General features: G+C 39.9%; 2 protein-coding genes across 9 annotated transcripts; one reads left to right on the plus strand and one right to left on the minus strand.

Annotated features, from left to right (window-relative positions):
• Positions 1-103: 103 nt before the first annotated feature.
• On the minus strand, positions 104-18757 carry HNRNPK (heterogeneous nuclear ribonucleoprotein K). Of its 5 annotated transcripts, none has more exons than XM_042826840.1 (16): positions 18654-18757; positions 16464-16544; positions 16282-16361; positions 15445-15542; positions 14015-14071; positions 12482-12525; positions 11504-11576; positions 10837-10950; positions 9727-9855; positions 8987-9291; positions 8620-8674; positions 4840-4890; positions 2091-2112; positions 1932-2014; positions 1463-1632; positions 104-561 (listed from the first exon to the last, which is right to left on the minus strand). In XM_042826840.1, the coding sequence occupies exons 3-16, from the start codon at positions 16328-16330 to the stop codon at positions 531-533; spliced, it is 1281 nt and encodes a 426-aa protein (XP_042682774.1). In that variant the 5' UTR covers positions 16331-16361; positions 16464-16544; positions 18654-18757; the 3' UTR covers positions 104-530. The 5 variants fall into 5 exon arrangements, with proteins under 5 accessions (XP_042682774.1, XP_042682773.1, XP_042682771.1 ...); XM_042826839.1 differs by having other exon boundaries at positions 104-622; XM_042826837.1 differs by having other exon boundaries at positions 15445-15554.
• Positions 18758-18810: 53 nt separating this feature from the next.
• On the plus strand, positions 18811-22028 carry RMI1 (RecQ mediated genome instability 1). Of its 4 annotated transcripts, none has more exons than XM_042826829.1 (3): positions 18842-18897; positions 19172-19361; positions 19825-22028. In XM_042826829.1, exon 3 carries the CDS (start codon positions 19836-19838, stop codon positions 21714-21716), a length of 1881 nt encoding a protein of 626 aa, XP_042682763.1. In that variant the 5' UTR covers positions 18842-18897; positions 19172-19361; positions 19825-19835; the 3' UTR covers positions 21717-22028. The 4 variants fall into 4 exon arrangements, with proteins under 4 accessions (XP_042682765.1, XP_042682763.1, XP_042682761.1 ...); XM_042826827.1 differs by having other exon boundaries at positions 18888-18979; XM_042826831.1 differs by lacking the exon at positions 19172-19361 and having other exon boundaries at positions 18811-18897.
• Positions 22029-22264: the final 236 nt, after the last annotated feature.

A 22264-nucleotide genomic window follows, 5' to 3' on the forward strand; every position in this document is an offset into this window, starting at 1 on the left:
ACAGCAGATTTCACTTATGCATTTTCTTGTGGGGGGAAATAAAAGGGTGTATTGATTTTAGATATTACCTTATTTATATCTAAAGAGAGATGACCACCAAGAATAGGTTCACTAAATTTATTGAAAAATCAAAAATGTTTCTTACAAAAGAGCATTACATTCTGCACACTGCTCTCAAAGGATGCCAAGGACAGGTGGACTACCAGTATTCTCCCCCTTCAAAAGGTACAGTGTACATGAAAGCAGGGTGTTCACAACAGTTACAAAGAAACGTTACAATTTACCACCAACAGTGAACAAAAAATGATATTCACTCTCTCTGCTGTTTCAAAATTTCAATGTTAGTCTCACGCGCCCTTTCCCTCCCCCAAAATATTTGTAAGGAACTAAAACATTACATCTGGTGGACAGCAAAGATTCCACTACACCTCAAATGCAGAACACCTATGAAGCAGAGGAATGTTGGCTTTTTAAACAGAAGCAGATAAAAAAAAAAAAGGTTGCAGGACTCCTTCAGTTCTTCACTAGTCTTAGAAAAACTTTCCAGAATACTGCTTCACACTATAAAAAAGAAAAAATAATCTTGCATTAGAATCCTTCAACATCTGCATACTGCTTCACACTATAAAAGAAAAAGAAAAAAGCATGTATTAGAATGATTGACCATACATCTTGCATCAACATTAACAATGACATTCTTAGAACAGATTACGTTTCAAGAACTTGTAACACAGTAAAAAATAGTTACAAAAGATTAACTGCTAGTAATTATATATATGTACACACATATATATGAATATTTTAGGCACACTTATGCATTAGTGATCTGAAGCCGAACAGTTAAGTTAAACATTAAAATCTACTATGATAGCTAACATGTTAATAAAGCGAAACTTAGCAAATTATATCTGAAGCTGTTATTTGCATTTGGCAGAAATGACAAGGTGACACTAGCAAGGTGTGAAATGCTGCTTTTTGCTTGCACCAAACTGTCCTGATTTCAACTTGTCCTGTAGAGGCATGATCTGTGCCATATGGCAGACTGCGATTTGTTGTCAATTTAATTATCTAAAAACAACAAAATCACTAGTCTTCCACACAGAACTAGACCAACATCCACTGAATCTTCTACATTTTCTACAGGCTCTATGTAATTTATTACAAGTAGTTTGTTTGGGTTTTTTTGTTTGTTTTGCAGCAGTTTTCACCAGAGAAATCAGAGGACTGCTTGGTTAAGGTGTCTTCCAGCAAATTAGTTTTGAGGGTGTCTTCATTTTAGTTAGAATGGAAAACAGAGGAGAGTCAAGGCAGAACTACTACGCTGGAGAAGTTAGTTTCAAACAGTTACTTAAAACCTGCCTTCCAAGAACCTCTATTACAAAGAAGAAACTTAGAATGCACCAGGAAAAAAAAAAAATCAATTTAAAACTGACAGGGAGAACAACATTAAACTTCAACTTGCCTGTTCTGCAGTAAATATTGTGCATTTTGTATCTGGTCCTGTGTTCCCGTAATAGTTATAATCCGATCTTCTGAGCCTTCTAGTGGTTCATCAATTTTGATTGAAGCTCCAGACTCATGCCGTATTTGTTTGATTCTCTGGCCTCCCTTTCCAATAATAGATCCTGCCAGCTAAGGGAGAAAGCAAAGCATTCATTTACTGATGTGTCTTGACATAACAACTATTAGAAAATGCCTGTCAGTGTTTGCGCATGAGTTTAATTTTAAGCTTCCTTCTCTACAGTCACAACCCCCCCCCCCACAATACCAGGTACAGACATGCATCTGGGATAAAATTGGAGAACTGGCATTTTAAAAAGAAGCTGCGTGGACCATTTTTTATTATTTGATATTAACTATTAAAATTGCTCTGAGTATCTCTGTGACTTCATCTTAAATAAACAAATTAAAAGCAAGATCACTTTACTTACATCTTTGGGAATCGTTACTTGTGTTGTGATGATAGGTCCTCCAAGATCTCCATATGAACCACGTCCCCCTGCATAGGAATAGTCTGATTTAAATGTATGTACCAAGCCCTTTGAAACTTCATAATTAGTTATGTATCAAGGGTCTGTAAAAAAACTTACCATATCCAGAGCCACCCTCAAACTGTAACAGAAAGAGAAAGATACTGTTCATTACTTACATGCTTCATTAACACGTTTACAATTTAAGTAACACACTGCTAACTCTGCCTATTTTATACATAAATCTCAACCCCCCATGTTAATAGCAATTTAAAAGTGCTAAAATATAACAGTCATCTTTCCCCAGTAAACCTCTAATGGCAAAATGAAACAAGAGGTGCAAATCTCATTAACCTCTCGTCCCACCTTGTCAAAAACTTCAAGGAGGTGAGACAGAAAATGACATTAACAATCCAGACATAGCAGTTTACCAATCTTTCTAATTTATCTGCTGATGGACAGCTCAATGCTTACCTACTACAAACTTTCAAATAAAGAGATTTGAGAACAGTTTCATTAATACTATCAGTATAGCTCAGGAGAGAAAAAAGCCTCATTTCAGTCACCAAAAGTTTGCCAGTGACTGTCAGCCCTCCTACTCCATTCATCTATATCTTAAAACACAACTTTAAATATACCTCCGTAACTTGCCTCTCAATTATGCTATAGTCCTTTCATTCTTAAAACAAGGCAGCCTTTCTTAAAACATGACATGAGTTACTTCTGTCCTGCTAAAACACCATATACCAAATCCAAACCACTGCAATAAGCACTGCTGGCATATTTTAGGATTCAGACTCGTACTTGATATCCAAGTGTTTAATTTCATGTAGTGCCGTTTAAATGCACAAAACCTCATTTTATTCTTTCCCTATAAAAGCATTTCTCTAGAATTTAATTTTTGGAGTGCAAATGCTGAAATGGCTTCTGTGAGAAGAAACCAGAACTGCTTCTGTGCACAGATACAGCCAGTTCCAGCTGGCTCCAAAACACCCACAACCCACTGCTGGCGAGAGCTGAACCTACCAGCAGATTCCATGGCTCTTCTGTGATACCATATTTAAGAAAGGGAAGTAGGTAAAAAAATAAATGCCATGTACCATCCGTGAGAAAGAGGAATAACAAAGGAAAGATGCAAGAGAGATTACTGCAGACACCAAGGACAGGAGGACTACAGTATGGTAGTATGGGCAGGAAGTGCTCCAGACCACCAGAGCAGGTTTCTCCGCAGTCTGTGAAGGAGATCATCATTTACTTCACTACAGTCTATGGAAGATCATGTGAGAGCCAATACCCAAACTGCAGTTTGTGGAGACATCATGCCACAGCTGGCAGACATGCCCTGAAGGAAACTGCAGGCCACAGAGAGCCAGCACAGGAGTTCCCTCTGGCAGGAACTACTGCCCACGTCAAGAGTTCAGACAGAAACACATTTTTCTGGTAGGAACATGGGTCCAGTAGAGGACCCATACTGGAGCGGACTGTTCCCAAATGATTGGGAAGTCCCATTCTGAAGCAGCTCATGAAGAACTGCAGCCTGTGCAAAGGACCTGCTCTGCTGTAGTTAGGGAAAGATGGTAAGCCAGTTTACCCAGAAAGATGGTAAACCAGAGGTCCCATATTATGGAGCAAGGAAAAGTGAGAGGAGGTAGGAGTGACAAAGAGGAATTGTTGAAGAACTGGCTACCACCCACCAAAGCCCATCCTCCCTGCACTGCTTGGGCCGAGAAGGAGGTGAAAGAGTCAAGAATGAAGGACTGAAGTTAAGCCTGGAAAGATGATTTCAGAGGGAAATCTCACCATTCTTGCAGTTTCAAGGCAACAAGCAACAAGAATTTTCCCCAAACTGGGTAACAGCACTTGATAATTTGTCTCCTTGTCTTTACCTCATCTCATGAGCTTTTTAATCTTAGTTTCTGCCTTTGTCTTGTTGAGGAAGGAAAGCGAGAGCACAGCTGAGACAAAGCCTAACAGCCAGCTAAGGTCGACCCATCACAACTGCCAGACTGAGAAAGTTGTAATGCAACAACTTTTCTCATAAAAAAAATTTTATCTTCTACTTTCTTTGAACATTAAAATTAAAGCTATTTGTACCAAATTCTTCAGCTTATCACAAAATGGCTGAGGTTGGCAGGGACCTCTGGGTCGCCGCTTCAGACTTAATTGAGAGAGCAATCAGAGTAGCATGCTGCAGATTTACAAACACATCTCTGCTGCTGTTTACCCTTTTTTAGGCAAAACTGCTATAAAGAACAATCCTTTATCATTTCTGCTACTCCTCCCAAGACTACGGGACAGCAAATGAATTTGACTGCAGTTAAGTAATACAACTGCAGTGTTTGTGTGAGCTGAGAACTGATATTTATTGTCTGCTGTCACTTTTGACAATTTCTAGTACAAATACTTGATGAATCCTGTCAGAACTTTCCTTCCTAAAACCTGTTGTTCAAACTGAATATGCTCACATACACAAACAATAAGAGGCAACTTTTAATATCTCCTATTTGATATAGGAGAAAGCAACATAACAGAATCAATACAAAATACATATCCTAAGTATTAGCAATTATAATGCATCAGTTATGGATTAAACATTACTGTTTAAAATACCAAAACAGCTTATAAAAGATACAGTGGAATAGAAAAAATTCCTGTCTTCTGACTGTAATGCTACATAGCTTCGTATTTCTGTCAACAGAACATGTATATGACACACTGTTAGGACAAGCTGCCAGAAAGTTCTGAATCAGAAGATTTACTATTTTCAACAGATGAAAACTGCTACTGACTGTATTCAAGCACAGAAAAAACCTTTATCACTTAACCAATTCAATGAAAGTTCTTGGAAAAAAAGACGAGGGACACTCACCAGCTCTGGTGGCTGCATGTCATCACAGGCATCTACATGACACTGCATCATCTTCCAGACAAAACATAAGAGGAAAAAAGGAAGAACAGGTATAAGTCCATGTCTTAGAGACTTAAAGGTTAGTTGCAACCAAATCCAATATAAGCTGGTACCAAGAAACTCTTCTGAACTACCTCTATACAACAGAGACAAAAAAAGTATGAGGCTTAGACAAACTACAAGACTTGTTACCTTCTACTTTCAGCATAATGGAACTGCTCACTCTCACCTCTACTGCAGTGTAACGTATTTTTCCTCTAACGTAAGTAGACAAACAACTAGCAGCAAAGCATGAACAGACTTATTTTTTGGTTTTTTTTTTTTTTTTTTTTTTTTTTCCTCTTTTTTAAACCTCTTCTTAAAGTACTAAATTCATACATGAAAAAGTGTTATTATGATATAACATTTATCCTGTATGTTTTTAAAAAATGTTTATTAATGCTAAACTATCAGAGATCACCTTGATGCCAGGAGCAGATCAAGGACACTGCTTCTTATGTTCTACTAATTAATTTCTATTTACCTAATATAACCAATATTTTAGCAATATACTGCTTCCTATCTACATTACAAATTTAATTATGTTTTTACAACACACAATATATAGAACTTTCAGAATTATATAGAAAAGACTGAAAAAAGATTAACAGGAGATTATAAAAATATAGTTTCTGAGCTACTATTAATGCATAGCCCTTTGCAGAGTTAAGAATGATGCAAGACACAGAAGATAAGCAGCATACAGATAGAAAGTTCACCTCATAATTTAAAAACAGCTTCTAAAACCCTAGCTGCATGTCTTAAGACACATAACCAAATCCTCTGGTCTATAGACTTACTGGTGCTAACAACTACTGGTACCAGAATGGAAATCAGATGCGTCTGGGCAAGGCAGTGTAAGTGCCATATGAATAATAATGTATTCACTTTTTACAGAAGATGCATGCAGTCCTTGCCAATGTCAAAATCTGTTATTTTAACTTTCATCCATCCTATAAATTTTCATTTTTTCCCTATGTAGGTAAATTAAAGAGATGTCTGATATTCTTCCTTTACTGATTTTTACATGGTTTGTATTATTAATGTTTAAGACATTTGATATTTGCAATCAGAATTGTATGAACTTTTACTGCAGTGTCTATACAGGAATATACGTATATATACATGCCTAAGTTAAAAAAAAAAAAAAAAGAACTAGGAATCATATGAAGGAGCAAATTATGGAATACATGCCATGAAAGTTTCTGAAGATGCACCCCATTTAAGAGATGTATTTCATTTTAATTCTCTATAAACCTCAATTTATAATGTTTACTACTGTAAAAATTATTTTTAAGCTAAAAAGGGGGAGGAGAGAAAGTAGAGCAAATAAAGTGGCTCATTATCCATTTTTCTACCAGTTTGAGCTGAGATGGAGCTAATTTTCTTCACAGTAGCTTGTATGATACTATGCCTTAAGTTTATGCTTTAGATTTTTGATAAGAACAACCTGATAACTCTGTATTTTTTAGTTACTAATGAGCAGTGCTTTCAGAGTCAAGGTCTTCTCTGATTTTCACACTGCTCCTCCAGTGAGCAGGCTGCAGGTGCACAAGTAGTTGAAATGCAGCAAAACCAAACCGACCAAATGGAAGGATATTCCACACTATACAATACTGCGCTCAGCGACAAAAGCTGGGAGCGGATGGAAGGAAAGGAGCATTTCCCAATGTCCTCCTACAGGTTTGTCTTCCCAAGAAACCATTAGGTGTGTTGGAATTCTGCTTTCCTGGAAATGGCTGAGTATCTGCCAGCCATTAGGAAGCAGCGAATGAATTCCTTAGTTTGCTTTTGCTGTGTGCAGGTTTTGCCTTACCTACTCAACTGTCTTTATGTTGATCCACAAGTTCACATTTTCACCCTCCCAATTTTCCACCTATCCACAGCAGAATGGAAATGAGCGAGTGGCTGTGTGCTGCTTCCCTGCCTAGGGGGTTCATCCACAACCACTGCTGATAGTTTCGTGTGCATTTATGTACTTGAAAGAGCCACGGGAATTGAGGTGTTAAAAAAAAAAGAAAAAACATATTCAATTCTTTTTCCAATTGTCTGAATAGCTCTCATGGTCCACAGGCATTTCATCTGGAGTAGTTACAGCCTGCAATGTATAGTTGTTTAGGAAAAACAATATAGATCTGTTTTTCAGAAAAAGCTTTCAGAACAGAGAAAGTATGTCAAATGAACCCTTGCAAAAAGCAGCACACAATTACAACTGTAAGCCAGGCAAAGAAAATTAACATTATTTTAAAATGAAAATTCTTTCATCTCAAAATTTACAAGGCCATCAATGTCTTCTCTCAGCATCCCAAAAATGAATGGTTCAACATTCAGCCTCAGTGGTCTTTTTACTACTGCAAATTTACTCCTTTACTAGAAAATAAAACTGGCAAAACAGGACGTTTTATCTCTAAGATTTTGGAGATGTCTGCCTGAGAAAAGCATCTACTGTTGCCTTTTTGTTTTATCTACATAATACACAAAGCAGTGGTTTTGGTCTATGAAAACGAACACGTGATTACACTTTCTTATGGACATTCAAGTCAAGAAAGTAAAGGTCAACTTTCAGATTAACAGACCAAACAGGAATCCACACAATTTTTCTATTCTAGCTGGAAGGGAACAAAGCTAGAAGACATTATCGCTTGGGAATAAAGCTAAGCAAGACTGCTGAACCAGATACACAAGAAAGGGCAAGTTGCCACATTTGTGATCAGCTTCACGAACTGTAAATATGAAAACACAAAAACTCGGCTTTGACAACCTATGAATACATGTAAATAATTAGTTTGGTATATTTCTTGATTCTTCCAGTTTATTAGGATATTAAGTAGTGTAGGCAACACTTCTTAGTATCTGTTACGTGCAATACTTTAATTTCAACACTTCCAGTGAGTATCCAGCATCCTTGTAATATGTACTTCCAGTAACTCTTACTCCCAGAAGGTAGAGATGTGTAAAACCCATTTATTGATACTTCCTCTTTATTTCTTCTTCATTCATTAATTTTAAGAATATTTTTTAAAAATCTGAAAAAAAATCTCATCTGTCATTTTAAGAAAGGTACCCAACAAAGCTAAAGAAAAAAAAATGTTACCACAGACAGCTATGATTTTTCTTCCTATTACAAGTAGAGGAATCTATTACAACTACAGAGGATTGCTGGAGAAGTTACACATCAGGATAGTTTTAAAAGTTTCCGTAAACTATGATTCCACTCTCCTTTCCCTTCCCTCCCAAGCAGTTATTAGCACTAATATGGTGCTAATTAAAAGTACTTAATTTAATATAATAAAGTTCAGTAAAAATATAAATTACTACTGATCTTTAGTTGCCTTTTTAACATGTGTGTTAAGACATCCATGAATAAAATAAGGTAATTGTTTTGATGACATGTTTTCTTTATTTGAAAAGCCTAGAATCTCCTGTTTCTGTGATTTTCCCTAAAACAAAAGTCTAAAAGAAAGTCAGTGCATGATAAAGCACAGTAGAACTTGCTGTGACACTGATGGCAGAAGCAGGCAACAGGGGAGGTTAAGGTTATTGTCCTATATAATCCTTATTTTCTAAACACTCCTTTGAAAGAGGGACTGCTTTTATAGAGAAAAGACTATATAAGTGCTTGTGTTTAACAACAGTACCTTCAGACAGTCATGTGCTGAACTGTGCTTATAAAATATGAGAATGTGAATTTTGAACTCCTACCATTCCATCGTAACGGTCTCCTGGTCTGCCTCTTCTGTCGTAAGACATCAGATCTCTGAAATGAAAAAACATCTCGTAAATCACATCATAAGCCAGTTTCCTACATTCTCATTCACATTTTCACATTCATGAAATGTAACTACTTTAGCAAGGTAGTGAATGACAAAAAGAACTCTACAATGGCCACCGTTCTAGCAGCCTCCATGCTACAGTACAAAAAATAAATTCCAATACATTTCAAAGTGCTTCAGAGGAATATATACACAGTCTTCACTATGAGCATGGAAGTGTGAAGCAAACACTGGGGAACCTGAACACAATTCAATACAACTTGGCTTTTATACAGTGTATTTATGCAACAACTCACCCGCCACGAGGAGGTGGAGGAGGAGGAAGGGGAAGATTACGAGCTCTGCTGCCGCCTCTGCCACCACGACCTGGTGGAGGTGGTGGAGGTCCCCTACGAGGGCTCATGTCGTCATAATCTCTTCTTGATGGAGGCATAGGTCGACCACCACGGCCAGGAGGCATTCGATCAAAACCTCCTCTCCCACGCATAGGAAAACCCACTGGGCGTCCCCTTCTATCATCAAACATAGTAAAGCCACCGTAGTCGTATGTTTCATCATAGAAGTTGGGATCATAAGGCTGAGCCCGTCCTTTTATTGGAGACTAAAATAAAGAAACAAGAAAAATAAAGACGTTAGCACCATTATAATTAGCATATTTAAATATATTACATGTATAGAAGCATTTATATCTTATTTTTGATTTCACAATGCTAGTAAGAAAGGAAGAGGTGATGAGTTTCCTGTAAACTTGATAATAGAGGAACTGCTATTACTTATCAGTTGCACTGATTTTCACTTTTTGCATTAATGTTAAGTGAAGCATGAATAATGTCCCACTAGTACAGAAACTGCTTAAGTGCATCCCAATTCTGGAAAACAACAACTACTTCAAAACTTCACATTCCAGCCCTTTGCTACTGGAAAAGTAGGAAGTACTAAATTCAACAGAAACTGAAAGATGTAATGTTCCAACCAAATGATTCCTATTGTTCAGGAATGCCAAAAGAAGAGTAAAATCAAATATAATAAACATTACCTCAGAGATAAGATCCAAAATAATCTTGATACATTCAACAACTCTATCAGGTTTTCCACCGATAAGCACCACTCTGTCAGTTGAATGAGGACAACACTCTTGGAAGAGCTTAATGGTGGTTTGAGTGTTCTATTGAAAAGAAAATACAAGACTCTGAAATATAAACTTTATAAATTCCTTGACAATAAAATGGTTAAAATGCCCACTGAAGTGCTTTTAAATAAACAATTCCAAAGGCAACTGAATTTCCAATTATTTTAAGTACTTTCTTACTTTTGAGTTCTCACAATAAATTTTATTTTAGAAATGTGTATTTTAAAGCTCTGTAACTATATATTTCTCTATTAAGAGGAAAAATAGTTCATTATTTTCCCTTTGTTATTTATGGCTAATGTATACTACTGTTAAACTAAATACTAACATAAGGATCACACATCCATTGCAAGCTTACAGGTTTTATTAACTTTCACTTGTCAGGAAAACATGCTTTGGATACAAGACACCAATGTTGCTAGGATTACATGCCTAGCCACCTTGTCTTTGTCAACATACACAGAAGATTGTCAGCTTATACATGAACTGATATGAAATTGCCTCTCACACAATACCAAGAAAGGACAGAGAACAAAGGTCTTTTAAGTTCACAGAAACCATTAGCTGTTTTGAACAAAACCTTCATTCCTGCACTGAAGGAAAACAACGGCCTTGAAGTTTTAGATAGATATTCAAACATCTACTGCATGATCTTCATAATTGTGTGGAAATGGATTTGCCTTAAATCATTCTGCATGTCAAGCCACTCACCCCAAGGAATCTAAGCCAATACAGTAGATCCTTCCAGGAGTGATGAACTTCTTAAATTTAGAAGTGTCCTTTATAAACGCTACCCTACCAGAAACATTGCTTAAAAGCTTGAAGAGAAGTACGAGCCTCTATTATTAATCATCTCTTTACTCCTGAATGTTCCCAATAAAAATTCATCTCAGGGTACAGAAATCACACACGCTGTGGTAACAAGGAACTATCCAACAGAGGATACCCACATTTGCACTTTATGAACACAAAACACACAGAACAAAAGCCAAGTCTTGGAAGAAAAGGAAACAGTACCTCTCTGAGTTCTTTGATTTTAGCACCCTTTACACCAATAATTCCTCCTGCCAAACTCTGGTGAATAAGAAGTCTTAACTCGCAGTCAAAGTCGCTGCCTTTGTAGTGCTGATACTGCCAGAAATATATGTTAAAGAAGGAAATAAGAGACAACTTTTTTCCCCCCAAAGATAATAGCATGATTTAGTAAACTGCAGAATTGTAACTCTTTATTTCCTTTCATATGATAGCATCTTGCTATCAACATAAACTGCTGTCAAGATCATCTTCTTTACTTCTATTGTGACATTGCAAAATTTTCTGTAACAATTTCAGAAGATAGCAAACAGTGCAACAAGCTCACAAAACCAAGGCAGGGTACAAATGAGAATACAAGTGCTTATAACTAGAAATTAAAGAAAGTTAGGAGACAAGTGTTCTGGAAGCAGGAGGAAGCGGAAAGCTGCTCCAAATATTCATTTAGTATTTAGATACCGCTCTTTCTATCACCTATCAAAAAAAATACATATATACCAACACGTAGTTTGACAGTTGTGCTGCTTCTTTAGAAAATACAAAACAAAAGCCTTTTAATTTAATGTATTAAAAAGCAGCAAATCATCTAGAATTATCTCACTTCAAAAGCAAACCTTGTGGGTATAAAGAACAAAAATGTTAAGAAACTTACCTCTTCTAAAGTAGGGATAATCTTCTTCAAGATTTCTCCAATTGTCTCTATATCTGCACTTATACTCAAGATGCTGTCAGAACCCACAGTGCCAGACAATATGGAGAAGGTGAAAAGAAGAAGCAGAAGTAAATTTTTTATTCATAATGATACTTAAAATTCTAACAAGATTTACTGTACTGAAGAACTTAGTCAATATTCCCCAAATAAAGTAAACCTGTTTTCTGAATTCAGAACACATGCATCTTTGTTTATAACCAATACATATGCATGATAAATTTAAGATTAGGTAGGTCTTGCAGAGAGACAGAGAGAGATAGAAAGAGAGAATTGGCTTTTGGAAGGGCTCAGATTAAGTGGGCAAGAAATTGACGCAGAACTGAAAGCAGAAGTGAATATTCATGTTCCCCGCCACCACTAATTTAGGATACCCTCGCTGTTACATTGGTAAAACTGGCACACCTTCTCGTAGTATAAGTGGGGATATGCAAGTGGTGAACACTGTATCTGGAGTAAGATTATGATACCAGTTAGAAATTAGATTACTAATGGGCTCTGCAAGAAAACAAATACAAATGCAAGACAAAAAAGGACAATACAAATGAGAAGTGAAGGAAAGTGAACCAGAGTTAGCATTTCATCAGAAATAATTATGAACAGGCAATGTTGAGGGAGCAAGGTGGGCCACAAAGACAGAGCGAGAGACTACTTTGAAACAATTTGATTTACAATGCAGCGAATATGCAACACTTGAAGCTGTGCTCCTTCCATTGAAATAAAATTAGTGGATTGTTCGGGTGGGCAACTCACGTAAAAGTTCAGTGACAAAAAGACTTAATGGGGAAAATAAGACAGAAAACTTGAAAAAAAACAATACACCGTCTATAAGGGGATACTATTTAATTATATAAAGGCAGGTAATAAAATACATTTCTCTCTTTCTAATCAGGCAGTGAGGCATAAACTGTTGGGACATACCGCTCGGGGCCACTGCTGTCTGGGACTGAAACACTGGCATTGTACTGCATTGGTCATTGGCGTTCGTGGATGTTGGCATTGGGCATGGGTATTCAATCGGAAGTTGTCAAGTATGGTACCCGTTTGGCAACGAGCACATTTTTGGGCATAGCCAACCAGGGTTTTCACATGGGCGTTCAGGGGCGGATGGGCCAACGTCATGGTGGGCAACGCAGGGGCAAGACGATCCAGTACATGGGCAACGGAGATATATGGCCAAAAAAACAAGGAGAGGGAAAAGGGGGAAAAGCAATAAATTTTAATTTAATACAAACTATACTCATTACTCTCAATTAATGAAACAAGCTTACGTTGTTCTGAAGACTAACACAATAACGGATTGCTACAATGACTGTGGCTTATCAGTGTGGACCTTAAAAATGAGTCACTATCTGACTGAACTAACTTTTAACATATGACGTTTCAGTAGCAGGCTGGCTCATGAGGGTAGACACAAAACCTGTCAAGACTGATACTACGAAGACCTTGGGCAAATAGGGAATGTTAGTTTTCCAGACCAGTCTAAATTATCTGGACTTAGATGATCTACTAATTATTAAAAAAAAAACAAAAAAAAACAAAAAAAAAACCAAAAAAGGAAAAAAAAAAGAAAAACGAGAAAACCACTAGCTGCCAAAGAGAGCATATGTATGATTCCTGACCATTTCAGCTTAAAGCTACTTGCTGTATTTATGACCTTAGGTGGAACGGATTTCTACTGAGACATTGCCAAATACTGTGTTGAACAGAGTTTTGCTTGAAAAAATTGTTGAAATTGTAGTTGATGTTAAGTACAGGAGTGTAAACAAACAGAATTTAAGAAGCGTTGCCAAGTTTTATAAATACATAACAGTAATGCTGAACACGTGTTTAATCATAAGAGTCAACCCACTATAAAATATGAGTAAGCATGTAAGTCATGACTGTTGAAAAATGTTTCCAAGTAATACAATCGTGTTTCTCTACTGCTCTATGCCCATACTGTAACCAAGTAAACCTAACATTAATGTTTTTGTGTTTCATGTGCAAGCTGTTAAGGAATGGACAGACAATTTTCATGTTTTGTTGTGTGTGTTTATTCTTGGTTTCTTTTTTTGAAGAAGTTAAAGAACTCCTCTATCACCAGGTTATGCCAGCCACCTGCAATGGTTTCAGCAGCACTATGATTGATTCACACACATGGGAAATGGTACAATTAAGGGTTTTAAGTTTTATCAGTATTTCTTGTTAGGATGTTAACTCACTTGAAGTGTGTAATTTAGTGGAATTCTACTCAAAGGAAAAGAGGTTTTAATATAAACCTCTTCTGTCATGGGTCAAGCTGGGCTTTAATTACTAAGATTCCTACTCTAACAACCTACAAATAGCTGGTAGCTAGACTACTGGTGTCTAGAGTTGAATTGCTCCCATTTCTAAATATGAATGCAACCAAGCTTTCGATGTAGTGCTCTGGAAGAATTGGTGTTAAATTAGTTTAAACTCGTGTATACTCACGTCTGTACGAAGTGCCTTAATATTTTTGCCACCTTTTCCAATCACTGCTCCAGCGTTCTAAAAAAGAGTTTTCAGAAGTCACTTTTTGCCAACAATTCCGAGGTTCAGAATAAGAACTATGTATCTACTTCCATACTATCCTGCTGGGAGGGGTTGAAGGAGCAGGAGTGTAGTTGGGTTTGCTTCTGATAGGTTTGGATCAAATGGAAACAAACTAACAAGGATTTTCCATAGGAAAAATACCAACAACTCTAATTAAGAATTCTAAGGGAGGAGTATTTAGTTTTACAACTAATATTCAAAATACAACTTCAACATACAACTTCAATTCAAAATTTAAGTCTAGACAATTCTGCCTATGTTAGAACTATCTCACAGCTAAGATTACAAGTTTGAAAAAGAGGATTCCATGAACATCAGCAATTTCCCTAATTTAACCTTTTTTTTGTTGTTGTTTTAATGTTCACAGATTTCACTCTTGCTCTCCAAACAATTCTTGATAACTGCAAGGGTTTCCTTTAGTTTACACATCTATTTAAGTCAACTGACTTTTCAGAGGGGTGCATTTGGCAAAAAGCAAAGACAACATTAACAATCACTAACTTTCTAAACATTTCTAAAGAAGCATCAGAAGTAAGTTAGCAGAGCTCAAAGAAGAGTAAATGCAAAATTACATTCTGCTTTTTTCTTTTATTTTTTTACCAGGTTATTTCAAAGACTACATGCAGATCATACCTGAGGCTAACAGCACACAAACATTTCCACGTAACTTGATTACTGGGCAGAAATGCTGCACGGAGCTCAGATATTTCCCCATGCCAGCACAAAAGACTGAGATGCTTCAGACAACATAAATTATCTTTAACAACTGTAAGCAGTAGAGGAAATTCACATATAGCAAGTTTACAGGAACAACTTACACTAGTGCATGAAGCTATTGCAATCCCTAAAGCGTTATTCCCACATTTTTTCCAGATTTAGGAAATTTGACAGTGAAAGTTAGTAAACTCCCAATAAGCTCTCATCTCAGCTACCACACAATTAACAATCATTGGCTGACCATTCTTTGAACTGCTTCCTTTCTGAAGACTAATGCACAGTCACATATCCCTTTCCCCCTTCTCTGCTCCAAAATGACAATCCAGTCAAACACAAGGAAAACAGCTGTTCATTTCTATTGCTTTTTTTCTTCAGAATTTGTCTTCTTTAAAGAAATCAGCAGATTCTGAAGAACTTACCCTTTGAGTTACTGAAGAAAACTCCATCACAATAGTCCTACTACTATCCATGCAGACTGAGAAATATTTCTACTTACTTTATATTAAATAAAGCATGTTCTTTCTAAACCTATGTCCCAAATTACACTTTGTCCAAGCTGTCTTGAGCAACACTATAAGCAACAACAGAGCAGTAATAAAAAGATAGCATACTTTGCTTTGAAGCAGGATACGTAATTCAACCATCTCATCTGTATTCCGAGATCTCTTGAAGGCCTGTTCTTCCTCCATGTCTTCTGCAGGACGTTTGCCTGTAGAAAGGTCCATAGGGGGGAAATACAAACATTTATTTAACTTTCTAAGTCAAAACAAAATGAAACAAATTCCAAGTTTACCTTCCTCCTCACACATTACTGCTTATCAGCCCAACACTAATTATTGATGTCCAATCTCAGGTTCATAGCAAGTCAACAGGCTTTTACACTACCAGTCTGCATAAGTTATTGAGATCCCATTTAAAAACCCTAGAATCATGACTTAAATGTCAGTATTACACGCTTGTTTGGTGACACATTAGCAACATGCTGTTTCAAACAATTCAGCATCACCTACCCAGTATTTCCTCTTACAATTTACAACTGTGAAAACCTTTCAACCAAGAAGTTCAAAGGCAGCTTGTCCAACAGTGAAATAATGGTGAAATAACAGGAAAGCAGCATTTCAAATGCTGTTTGGAAAAACTAGCATGAATCAACTCAGCACTACCTCCCTAACTTCCTGCAATGCAAAAATACTGTTAGGAGACATTACTGTTATTTTTATGTAGTTGCAGCCATTTAGGCAATCCCTAAAGCATTCAAAGAAAAATTATGCTTTCATGCTTCAAAAGTCAGTCAGACAGAGCACAGAAATTGGAAGATTTAATGCAGAATGCAAGATGGGAGCTGGTAAATGCTTATTTTATACAATTAAAGCATTACAAGATGTTTAGGAACAATGAAATTATAAAAGGCTGATTCAGAAAAAAAAATAGTCCTTGAAAAAATTTACCATTTGTCTCTGTGTTGGTAAAGGTCTCCTCCTGTTGTTCAGTCTCCATCACCTTTTTTTCTTAGGCTGGCAGATAAAACCTGTTGAAGAATAAGAGTTAGAATACCTACTTCATAAGAAAGCGAACTGTGCATTATATTTAAAAGAAAAAGAAAAGATGAATGCCTGCTTCTGAGACTTACCGCTGTTATATATCCTTGTGGAGAAAAACCTCAAGTATTCTGGGCGGGATCAAAATCCAACAGCCTATCACCTCCAAAAACCTATGAAAACAGCACAGATGAGTTGTGACTTGCTTCCTGCTACGATTCTCACTATAGACAGAACAAAAAAGAGGTCTGACCCAAGTTTTTGCTGTAAAGCTCTTTATAAATGAGAAAACATATGAAGGCCGAAGACACCAGTAACAGGTGATATTAAACAAATCTGTAACCTTACAAATAAACAATTATAGTCTTAAGTATCATAGTTTCCAAGCATTTGGTAATATTAAGTAGTTACTGTTATTCACTGTGATTTTCAGATACTTAGAAGAATACAATTCCTCTGTTCCGAGCGTTTAATTCTGAATAATTTCAAATAAAAACCAGGAAATTTCTGGTAACTGTCAACATTATTTTTTATAAGTCTTGTGTCAACTAACTAGCAGGCATTTTAACATGCCTACTTTCGTTAAATCCATCTGGAAATACTCACAAGGCCAGACAGGAATAATTTTGTAACTTAATTTCTTCCAAAACATAATTTCTACAGATAGCACCACCACACAATCCACTCGTCTCCCTGGTAACTTATTGTTTAATTTCCAGCAAATGTCTGAGAGTCTGGTTTCCACAAAGGAAAGAAGGGAGGAGAGCCCAACTTATTAAAGGTAGACCCAGCCAGTTGTTAACTTGTTACAACTGCACTGTAAGGGACAGGTGGCAGCCATGGAGCAGCGCCTTCTCATCAGAGGTTGGCCTTTGCCTTGTGTGAACTAATGAGTCTCAACCAGACACTGCCAAAATGCTATTATGCGGTGAAAGAGATTTTTACAAGGTTCAATCAGCCTATCTGAACACCGGTTATTCCACTTCCGACCATCCCAAGAATTTCAGCACCGCAGGGAAGGGAATGAAATATAATATCTTGGTTCAGGGCTTAATCTCCCCCGGCCTCCTTTACTGATCACCCACAGCAAATCTCCCCCGTCACGTGTACTTAAGGTGCTCTGCGTTACAGTGCCTGCTCAGTAAACCGAGCCAGTGGCATTAATGTGACGAACGCAACATTCTTACAAGCACCAGGAGGACAAAGCGTCCACGAGCGGCCGCAGCCCCGAGAACAGCACAGGGAAAGGCAGACACGGTTCTGCTCTCCCCTCGCCGCCCGCTTCCCGGGCAGCCGCCGTTACGTAACCCGCAGCCCGAGCCGCAGCTACCGGCGGCGTCGGCGCGCAGCAGAAATGGCGGCGGCTGCAATGGCGCCTGCCCGCTGCTAGGCGGAGCCGACGACGGAGGAACCTCCACCATGCGGCCGCACGGAAATCTCCCCCCACCCGCCCCGGGGAACACAAAGAAGGCGGCCGGCGGCTCTCGCCTCGCCGTCTGGGACGGCCCGGCGGCAAGAGGGGCTCCGCGAAGAGGCATGCGGCAGCGCGGGACACACCGCTCCGTGCCGGCGCAGCCTCTCGGCGCAGGCCGCGGCCGCCAGCGCCCTCCCCCCGCCGCCATAACCGCCGACAACTCGCCCCGGGCGCGGAGTTGCCGAGGGCGGGCGGAGAAAGGAGGAGGCGGCGGCCGCTCTCCCGCCCTCCAAAGTAGCCGCTGCAGCACCGCCAGCCTCGGCCGCACCGTTCGTGCGGGGCCCACGCCGCTCTTCGCATCCTCCCCTCCTCGCCGGGGCCGCCCCGCTCTCCTCCTCCTCCACACAGCCTCACCGAGCTCCCCGCGGGACCCTCCTAAGTCCCGGGGTCCACCCGGGCCTTTCTCCTCGCCGTGTCACGGAGGGGTGCTGCGCGGCCCCGCTGCCCCCCCCGATGTGGCCCGGCCTCCCCGCGCCCACCTCCCCTAGCCCAGCTGGCACACTACGCCCCCCCGCTGCACCTCGCCGGGGGGCCGACGTTACCTGCAGCCGCCGCCGGCCCCCGCGCACACAGCAGAGAAAGGGGTGCAGCCCCCAAGGCCGACGCGCACCTCCGCCGCCGCCCGGCGATTGGCTCCGCCGCGCCCCCCCCCGCGCGGCCCTGCCGCCGCCCCGTTGGGGAAGAGCGCTGCCCCTCAGCGCTCCGCTCCGCCCTCCGAGTACGCCACGGCGAGGCCGGCCCGGCCGTTTTTGGGAGGGCGATGTCCGCCGTCCCGCGCCATCCCGCCGCGCCCCAGCGGTACGCCTACCTGCCGGGCGGAAAGCCGCCCCTGGAGCGGCGGCGGCGGTGGAGACAGCGGGAAATGGCGAAGGAGACCGACAGCACCCTCGTCGCGCGCAAAGAAAATGGCGCCTACGAAAACCCCGCCTGGCGCCTGCTGCCCGGCGCCGAGGGGGCGGGGCTCTCGCGAGGCCTAGAACGGCTCGCGGATCGCGGCTATGATTGGCTGCCGCGGCGCGCGGGCTCGGGATGACCCCCCCAGCGGGGCTGCGGTAAGTGCGGGGCGCGTCGGTAGTGCCTGGAAGTCTCTCTACGCCTGTTGAGAGCCCTTGAGCCTGGTCCAGGCGTTCGCAGGTTGGTGGTGCTATGGTGGGGCCTTAGGGAGCGTTGAGGCGGGTGTTCGTTTATGTTGCTGTGGGATATAGCGGCCAAAACCAGGTACTGTGTATTTTGGGTGTTCTGGGGGTGAAGTAGTTGCGGGCACGGTTATACAGTTTGGATGCACACAACTACTCCCTAAGCTAAACAGAAACTGCGGCCTTTTAGCCCCCAGTGATCGTCAGGTACTGACTGCCGTGACGTGTGGCCGTCAAGCCCTGCCCTGAGGCTCGAGATATCAGAGGTATTTCCTGTGGTCCGGCCCGAAGCTCAACTCCAGTGCCACAGGAGCGAGCAGATCTGTGTTGTGGATGGGGCCTTCTGCTTCTGTTCACGAAATGGGACAGTGTTATCTCAGGTCAGTTCCTGAAGTAAATTCAATGTTAACAGTGGCACCCAGAAGAAGAAAACAACAACAACAAAAAAATAAATAGGAGACCCATTTTTGTGTGTAGCTCTGGTCATGAGATTTGTTTCGGTCTGGTCTTTCCACACACAGCAATGGGGAAGCGGTTGCGTACTTCTGATTAAATCATCAGGAAAGAAGGACTTCCCAAGAAGTGCTGGGTGTTGAGTACTGTTCTTCCATGAGCAAGATGCATAGGTTGCTGATGCTAGCTGAGGCTTACTTGTTTAAATGTTGCATATTTATTTTTAGTATCTGTGGAAGCGTTTCTAGTTGAAAATGCTTCTATGTTGTCATACTTAGAATAGCTGGGCCTCTAAATGAGAGAAAATTGCTGAATTGTAGGAGTGAAAGATATGTCACAAATTCAGCTATTGTCAGAAGTGTAAGTATATCTTTCTGGATTTTGTTTTAGCTTGAAAGAAAATGTCTACACCTAATGTCACAGCAAGAGTGGAAACCTGGCTTTCATCTACATGGCACATTAAAGTTCCTTTGACATGGCTAGAAGCATGTATTAATTGGATTCAGGAAGAAAATGGTGGCGGCAACTTAAGTCAGGCTCAAATTAACAGGCAGGTATTTGAGCAGTGGCTGCTTACAGACCTAAGAGATTTGGAATATCCAGTTTTGCCTGATGGTATCTTAGATGCCCCCAAAGGAGAGTTGTCTGGCTTTTACTCCTTGCAGATTGACTCATTGCTTGACGTTAGCCAACCAGCATATTCCCAGCTGCAGAAGATAAGAGGGAAAAGTACTGTAAATGAAGAAGTAACAGCCAATACTCAGGCATCCCAAAAGCCCTGGGAAGCAAAGCCTACCCGAATGCTGATGCTGCAGCTAACTGATGGGATACATCAAATCCAGGGCATGGAGTATCAGCCAGTGCCTGTCCTCCATAGCAGCCTTCCACCTGGAACAAAAATCACCGTGCACGGTAATGTTGCATATCGTCTTGGAGTCCTTTTGCTTAAACCAGAAAATGTAAAACTTTTGGGTGGTGAGGTGGATGCTCTTCTGGAGGAGTATTCTCAGGAAAGGGTCCTTGCTAGATTACTTGGAGAAGCTGAGAACCCTGATTCTGTTGGACAATCTGGTCATGAACAAATTGTTCCAGGTCCTGTGGATGGATTAGGACAATCTCTAGGCCCTTCGGATGAGGAGCTCTTGGCCAGTCTTAATGAAAATAATGATTTTATTTTAAACAATGAAACATCTTTAGAAAGTGGATACTGCAGTAGAAGCAATAATTTTAGTACAGCCTCAGGTTCACTCACTGCACACAATGAAAATGCTTTGCAACAGGAATCAGTAAATCATTCAGATGAACAAACCGCACCTCCTATGGAGTACGACGATGCCTTTTTAAATGACTTTCCTTTGGAAGATGACATTCTTCTGGAAGAAGAGATCCAAAGAGAACTACAAGAAGTGCCATCAGTTGCCAGGAATGGAAATGTAAATTTAAGTACTGAGAGAATTCCACATATATACCGAAGCTCTCGTGGTTCATCTTTAAGTGAAACTTCTGAAAAAGATGATGGATGTGAATGGGAGAAGCCTGTAGAAGTTACCAGCCAGCGAAAAAATCTAGGAAGAACAGTATCTACTGGTGATAGAACTAGTACTAGTGGCTTTTTACAGTGTAACAGTGTATCTCAGGCCTGCAGCTCAGCTACTGTTCTTTGGGAAATTCCTCATGAAGAAAGACTGAATGATTTAGGCCTGGATGAGAGCAGCTGTCAGTCCCGTCATGCTCCTGACAGCAGGCAGTTGAACAAGGATCCTGTATCTTTCTCAAAAACTGTTCCAGAAGCAGATCAGCAGGCCGTTCTTTGCAGACCAGAAAATGCACGTTATCTCGATTTAAATTCTCCACCTTTCACATACATTTCCCTTCTCCTTGCAAAAAAGCCAGAAACTGTTACAGTTGTGAAAGTGAAGTGTTTTATTGTGACTCTCACTGGAAATCTCACAAGCAGTAATGGGTCCTGGGGTATAAAAGCTAAAGTTTCAGATGGCTCTGCTTACCTTGAAGTAGATTTTGCTGATGATATTCTAACAAGTTTGATAGGATTTTCAGTGCCTGAAATGCATATGTTGAGAAAAGATCCAGCTTTACAGTCAAAGCTTAAGGACGGTTTAGAAAGATGCCAGAAACAATTGATAGATCTCTGTTGTTTGATGACTATAGAGTTTAATCCATTTCAGTCTAAAGCCACTGTCTTAATACTACAGGATACTGATGCAAGACATCTAGAACAACTGAAGAAACGTTTAAATAAAGAAAATGTACAAAGCTACTGACATAACAGAAACATTTAAATTAATATTTCCTCCAAGAGTTGAAAGTTTAACATTTTGAAGTTAAGTGGTGTGCTTTTTCTTTCAGAGAAAGTTGTAGAAAGATGAGAAGAGGGGATGAATTGATGGGAAAGAATTTAGCACTGTGCTTCTTAAGTGACAGCATTGAGTTACATTTTCACGTAGTTCTGGCTTGATTTAAAACATTCATGTATCCTTCTAATTCAGCAAAATCTTCTGTGTTCTTGGCTGGTATTCTGTAGGAGCAGATTTTGTCAGGAAATGAATAATAAAGAACAAACCTGCTCGTTCTTACTCTTTCTTAAGGGTGAATTCTTACCTGATATTTAAAAGGTAGCTGTGGTGGAAAGCAATTGAGTAAATCACGATAGAATTATTGTTTAGGTGTGATCACTTCTGAATTTGCCAGCTTGAAAATTTGAGTAGATAGTGTTTGTACAAGAGCCTGAAGTATAGAGAAGTGGAAGATTTTCTTCTAAAAATTCAGGTGTAGAAAAACCCAAAAACCTACATATACATAAATGGGATAA

The sequence above is a fragment of the Centrocercus urophasianus genome, unplaced genomic scaffold (genome assembly GCF_019232065.1).
Source record: "Centrocercus urophasianus isolate 14NV4802_14NV808 unplaced genomic scaffold, USGS_Curo_1.0 seq_27, whole genome shotgun sequence".
Lineage (NCBI taxonomy): Eukaryota > Metazoa > Chordata > Aves > Galliformes > Phasianidae > Centrocercus > Centrocercus urophasianus.